Below are 6,745 nucleotides of genomic sequence, written 5' to 3'. Positions count from 1 at the left end.
GGCATGAATAGAAAATTAGGTTTCGTGTTGTAAGCATTCTGAACAGATTCTCCACTGCGTAACAGATTCGCATCAGATAAAGCAGCAGCCGCTAGACAACCTCCAGCAAAAAAGCAACGTCTGATTACCGCTTGTCTTGGACAACCGTCACAGTCAGCAACAGCGGCTTGCGAAGAAAGCAGTTCTGTTTTACCTGTGCCTCTAGACTGTCTGAGTCTCCCGGATTCAGGTCCTCGGAGTCGCGATTTCGGGTCAGTGAGTACTAGCTCCAAGGCTGTCGACAGGCCAGTTCATTTGTCAGGGGTGGAAGAAATAATAGATCTGGGCAACCTCGTACTAGCTGCAAATAGATCTTTTGATTGCCTTAGACAATTAATTCATGAAATGTCAGATGCCGAAAAAATGCAGCACCTTACATTTCACGTCAAACCTGCTCCATCAGATGTCCTCCACTTTCATGAGGTGACGAAGAGTGGCAAACGCTGGAAGGTGTCTTTTCAGAGAAAATGGATGGAAGACTACGAGTGGCTTTCGTACAGCAATGTTCTGCAAGGTGGCATTTGTCGGTATTGCATCCTATTTCCCGAACACCCGCAGAGGGGAGGTTCAAAGGGAGGGAATCCAGGCATACTCGTGACGGTGCCGTACCAGAAACCATTCACAAAGGCTCTTGGCAAAGATGGCGTACTGGTCATTCATGAAGGGACGGTCGTGCATCGACACGCAATGGTTCAAGCCGACTTGTTCAAACTTAGCTTTGAGAAGGCAGATTCAAGAGTAGACACGATGCTACTGAAACACAAAGATCAGCAATCCTTGGAGAACAAAGAAATACTTCGTCAAATTATACTAGCTGTAGAATTTCTGGCAAAACAAGGCTTGCCTCTTCGTGGTCATAGAGATGACAAGGTTGATTTTGCAACTGAAGGATCTAACAGGGGCAACTTCATTGCTGCACTACAGCTCTTGGCCGAAGGAAACAGCACTCTTCAAAAGCACCTTCTCTTTGCAAAACGAAATCAGAAGTACACAAGTAAAACCATACAAAATGAAATTGTTCACGTTTATGCCAATAAGACCAGAGAGCGACTAACTGCACATCTGAGAGAAGAGCAGTTACCATTTGCAATCATTGCTGACGAAGCTACAGACCCTCATGCAAACCAAGAGGTCCTTTCACTGTGTTTGAGGTTTGTTGATTTACACTCAGCTTGTAGTCCAGTCATCAAGGAGTGCCTGATTGATTTCATCTATCTGGAAAGAGCAAATGCCTTGACAATATCCGAGGAAATATTGAAGTCTCTGTCCAAACCACCAGTCTCTTTAGATCCCAACAATATCAGGGGGCAGGCATATGACGGCGCTGCGGTTATGTCGTCTAACATAGCCGGGGTTCAAGCCAGAATCAAGGAAACGGCGCCATTGGCCATTTTCACCCACTGCTATTCTCATTGCCTCAATCTTTCTGTTGCGGCAACAAGCAAAGTCCAAGAAGTTAGAAATCTCATTGGTACAATCAATGAAGCGTACTTGTTTTTGTCTAACAGCCCAAAGAGACAGCAAATGTTCCAGCTAACGTTAGAGACGTATCTGCCTCAGTCTTCTCGCACTAAGCTTCCAGGGCTCTGCAAGACACGCTGGGTAGAACGCCATACATGCTTTGAAGTTTTTCTTGAACTGTACGAAGCCCTAGTGACCTTCCTTGACGCTATTGTGTCTCCACACGAGTACCCTGATCTCATGTCGGCTGACAAGGAATGGAAATGGGACAGAGAGACAGTGTCGAAAGCTCAGGGGCTAAAAGCAGCCCTCTCGTCATTTCAGACAATATCTGTTTTCATAACGACTAAAAACGTCCTTGATTCAGTTAAGGAACTGGCAGGAAAATTGCAAGAGCGGAACCAGGATATACTTGACGCCTACGCAATGGTTGATGAATCGATTGAAGAGATCAAAAGTGTGAGAAAAGATATCGATGCAACATTTGTTTCCTGGTATAGAGATATAACTGAGCTTGCAGCGAACATCGGCGTAGCGGAATCAATTCCTAGGAAAACCAGCCTGCAGAGGAACAGAAGTAACACACCTAGTCAAAGTCCGATGGAGTTTTATAAGCGGTCACTTGCAATTCCACTACTGGATTCTCTGACAGCGCAAATGGAAGACCGTTTCCTACGTGATGGAAGGCATGTTGGTGCGTTGCTGAATCTTGTACCATCAATATTTCTAACTTCGAGAGTAGAGTTGGGCACACTCAGAGAAGGCGTTATGTTTTGGGAAAAAGACCTACCTTTCCCTAAGTCTCTAGAGAATGAACTCAGGAGATGGGAAACCCTGTGGAAGAGAAGAAAAGACCGAGAATCCGTGCAAGAAGAAATGGTCAGGCAACGTGAGGCAAGAATTCCTGACAATCTGCTGCTGTCACTTGGAAATTGCGATGTACATTCGTTTCCGAACATTCACCGCCTACTTCTGATTGCCTGCACTCTCCCAATAACGAGTGCAGAAGCGGAGCGATCCTTTTCCCTCATGAGGCGGATCAAGACTTATGCAAGATCGGCGATGTGCGAAGAGCGTTTCACAGACCTTGGAGTTCTTGCCATGCATTACAGTGACCGTATCCCTGCCGAGGAGATCGCAAAAGCGTTTGTGCAAGAACATCCAAGGAGGATGTTTCAAGCGTCGTTATTTAGCGAAACATGAACAGCATTAAAAACCTAGCGAGCGTTTTCATAGAGAGAGAGGTGATTAGGAAACTCTTAAAGGTGATTAATTGAGCTGATTACTGGCAAGACTTGGTGTCTGTGTACGTAACTAGTTAGAGTTGAGAGACCCTATGAGCGACAACGTGCATGGAAGCGACGAGAAATTGAATGGAATGACGAAGTCACATGTCAGTACAACATGGGGCATGGGGCGTGGCAAGTTGTAACTTTCAACCCTCCCTTTCTAAAAATCCTAGATCCGCGGCTGACTGGTGTATTTGATTCGAAAAAGCGGACAAAGAAGATCACGGAATCTGTTCGCTGTCATTGCGCGCAACACTATCTGCTAGAGATTCTAGACAGCGTCGGTTTCGCATGCCCGCAATTTTTACGCCGATTTGAGGTAATTTATGCGCTCACGCGAAGACAACGTGTACCAGGCTTTCCTCTCCGGGCTTGAAAGAGGGCCTGGGCAAGAGGATAGTTGAGGTCATTCTCATCTACAAGGTTTCACTTGGTTGCCTTTTGGCTTTTATTTTTTGAAGTAATCTGTAATGCTGTGATATACTATTGCATGCATGTACATATATAAGCATCTAGACAATACAACCTTGCCAGTTGTTAGTATAACGAATAGCAATAGTTGTATAATTAATTAACTACTGGTTGTGAAGAAATGATCATATGGCTGCCCTGTTCTTCCAGGATTTTACCTTAGATGCCATTCATGTACTGTAGGTACTGTACCCATTAATTCTAAATAAATGATTGCATAAACGTTAAAATGCAATATTTATTCAGCGCAAGGGAAGAACGGGTAGCTGTGCTAGTTACTAAATTATTGCACAATTTCTAGTTAGTTCTACAACTACTGCGAAATATAGTTGTCTAAGTAGAAGAGAACTTATCTAGTTTGCTGCTTACATTGAGTTTGGTTATTAATATCTATACTGTTTTCTTACCGTTGTTTTTACAGCTTCTTCTGATTTAAGCACAAGCCCAGGAAGTGTACGTCTGATTGGATCTTCTTTAAGCAACCAGGGGAGAGTGGAAATTTATCACAAGTATTATTTATTTTAAATTGTTTGTTTAGTCATCACTGATTATCACTGGTCGAGTTGTAAAGAATTAACTTGTGAAGAAAGTGATGTGTTAGAGTATGGGTCAAGAAGATGTTTTGAGCTTAAACCTTATACAGAGTTCGTACTAGTACATTAACCCTTTAGATATTTCACGGCAATTTCCGCCTATATGTCACTCCCGTCTAATTATCTAATAGCATCTACTTTAATTAATATCTAGTGCGCACGCAAGGCAGTAGTCGCTTACCTATTATTTGAAATTGCAGCCACATTGTAAAAGTAAAAATTACAATTCATACATCTTTGCTAAGAATACTAACTGCGCTTACGAATAATATAATTTTTGTAACTATTGTTATTTAAGTACTTTTACATATGCTATATTTTCTGAGCAGGCAGTTTGTAGCTCTTCTTTTGGGTTAAGAATTTTATGGAATAGATTGCTATTAGAGCTATCACACTTTACAGCCAATTCGCCGATTAAATAGCGTCTCATTGTGTGTGTGTGTGTGTGTGTGTGTGTGTGTGTGTGTGTGCGTGCGCGCGCGCGCGCGTGTGTGTGTGTGTGTGTGTGTGTATAAGTGTGTGTGTATATGTGTGTGTTTGTGTTTGTGTGTGTGTGTGTGTGTGTGTGTGTGTGTGTGTGTGTGTGTGTGTGTGTGTGTGGGTGTGTGGGTGTGTGCGTGTGCGTGTGTGTTTGTGTGTGTGCGCGCCCGCGTGTGTGAATTTACTATGCTTTTTCGATTATTGTACGTTTATTAATCAAACGTCTAAAATCGCGTATTGATTGGATTTGCTTTGCAAGTTTTGAATGGGGCACTGTGTGCGACGATCTCTTCGATATCACAGATGCTATTGTCGTATGCCGTCAGCTAGGATACTCCGGTGCTGTGTCTGTTTATCCTAAGGCTCATTTCGGTCAAGGGACAGGAGAAATTTGGATGGACAGTGTTTCCTGTAGCGGTACAGAGTCTTCACTTGGTAACTGCTCATTTTTTGATTGGGGTATCACAAATTGCGATCACTCTGAAGACGTAGGAGTTAGTTGTTGTAAGCATTGCAAAATTTGTGGTTGCTATCGACTTACTGCATTTGCATGTGAATGGCCGTACGTAGCACGATGCTGTCGTTTAAAGGATTCCTAAAATTCTTTTTTATAGCTACACGAACTACTTCAAATAAGTTCGGAGATATACGTCTAGTTGATGGGCCTTCATCTAAAGAAGGACGTTTAGAAATGTTTGACGGGTATCGAGATTATTTTCTTTGTCCTTTTCGTTTTATATAGTTATTTAAATTTTGCGGTTGTAGCACACAATGGGGTACAGTTTGTGATGATGGTTTCTCGGATTCCGAAGCTCGAGTTGTGTGTCGCCAACTGGGGTATTCCACGTCCAATTCAAAAGCTCGCGGTAACTCGTACTACGGATATGCAAAGGGCCGCATTGTTCTCGAGGACGTTGATTGTTATGGCGACGAGAGTCGACTATTATCTTGCTTTCACGACCGTCTGGGACGATCAGACTGCTCTCACTTCGAAGACGTTGGCGTTAAATGCAGTAATAATGTCTTTCCTAGTGTATATATGGTTGCCTTCTATGTTTTAATGAACTGTTTCTTGTTATTAGGTGATTCAAGTAAGTTATTTCATTATTGAGGAGTTGGTCTGACTTACCTCATGATTGTATGTGTTCTGCTTTTTATGGCAGGTTTTGCTGCGACTATTGCTGTCGCTGTTGTTATTCCTCTTGTTATTATCAGTATTTTTATCGTCGTGGTTGCCGTCCTGTGTCGACGTTCTAGGGCAAGGAGTAGTACAGCTACGACAGTAACGTCTGCTGGTGGTGTTCAACAACCAGTAGTTGTAGTCGCTGAGCAACAGGCAGGACTGACTGCGGGGCCTCAACCTTCTTTTCAGCCGTATCCCTCATCTCAGTCTTATAATAACTCTCAACATTATCCTTCACGTCAGCCTCACCCCCTACAGCAACATTATCTTTCACCTCATTTTCCTAAACAGGCTAATAAACCAGCAGTCCAGCCGCCTCCTTACGAAATGTCGGTACAGCATCCTACAAAAGTTGCTATGTATCGCCCTCCTCAGCCGTATGGATATCGTCCAGAAACCGGAGACGAATTTCCGTCTCAAAAATGACACTGACAACAAATTTTCGGCTCTATTGTTTGTCGAGTAGTATTTAGCGGTACTAGAATTTCGAAGAGAGCTAGTATTAGTTTATTTTGTTGCACTACAAAACAGAGTTTGCTGTTGCCTGCTTCTTGCGTATGTAGAATTAGTCATGTGCTGTGCAAATTGATTGACGTTTTATCTACGCACATCGATCTGTTGATTGCCCCGTTGTCTTGGACGTGCTTTCAGATCAGTATTTCGATGGTAGTTTGTAGTTTCTGTCGTGTGCAATATTACAGTTCATATATTGATGGTATCGTCCCAGAGGCATGAACCATCAATGTCTTCCAACACTTCATCACACAGGAACCTACACAAGACTAGACCGGACGCAGCTGAACACATGTCTCAAACCACTGTGTGGTGTACGCTGTCATACGTTTTCTGGTCATCCGCCGAAGCCATGCTCAAATTCTTGCGGCTGGTCTTGCAGTCCTCGGTAAGCAGTTTATTAGTCAATAGCTGATCCTATTTACCAAATGAGCCCTGCTGACAACCTTTCTATTTGGATGTCTTAAGGTTTCCGTAAACCTAATGCCTTGGAGTTCTCTGTCTGACAACAGAGATGAGGTCTTGTTGAAGGCATATAGACACGTCATAGGCCGGTACTTCTGGGATAGTCAGTCTTATCATTCTCTTTGGCATCAGGTGGGTGGTTATTCCATGAGTTAACTTGTCAGACACGGAGTCAGGGTCCTGAAATAGGAGGTTGTACTTAGGAATCAAATGATCGTGAGGACACGTGCTACGTTTGACCCGTAAACCAT

At 43.3% G+C, this 6,745-nt stretch overlaps 2 protein-coding genes across 2 annotated transcripts; both read left to right on the top strand.

The window, feature by feature from the left end:
- LOC134184731 (52 kDa repressor of the inhibitor of the protein kinase-like) lies at window positions 1-2,909 on the top strand. The gene has a single exon (XM_062652476.1). The coding sequence runs from the start codon at window positions 385-387 to the stop codon at window positions 2,701-2,703; it is 2,319 nt and encodes a 772-aa protein (XP_062508460.1). The 5' UTR covers window positions 1-384; the 3' UTR covers window positions 2,704-2,909.
- LOC134184730 (neurotrypsin-like) lies at window positions 2,837-5,942 on the top strand. Its single transcript, XM_062652475.1, has 7 exons — window positions 2,837-2,921; window positions 3,682-3,769; window positions 4,593-4,837; window positions 4,948-5,035; window positions 5,099-5,346; window positions 5,416-5,424; window positions 5,497-5,942. Exons 1-7 carry the CDS (start codon window positions 2,837-2,839, stop codon window positions 5,940-5,942), a joined length of 1,209 nt encoding a protein of 402 aa, XP_062508459.1.
- Window positions 5,943-6,745: the final 803 nt, after the last annotated feature.

This window comes from Corticium candelabrum, chromosome 9 (genome assembly GCF_963422355.1).
Source record: "Corticium candelabrum chromosome 9, ooCorCand1.1, whole genome shotgun sequence".
In the NCBI taxonomy this organism is placed as follows: domain Eukaryota; kingdom Metazoa; phylum Porifera; class Homoscleromorpha; order Homosclerophorida; family Plakinidae; genus Corticium; species Corticium candelabrum.
The sequence above is the reverse complement of the archived record's forward strand: the minus strand, read 5'-3'. Positions and strand labels throughout refer to the sequence as shown.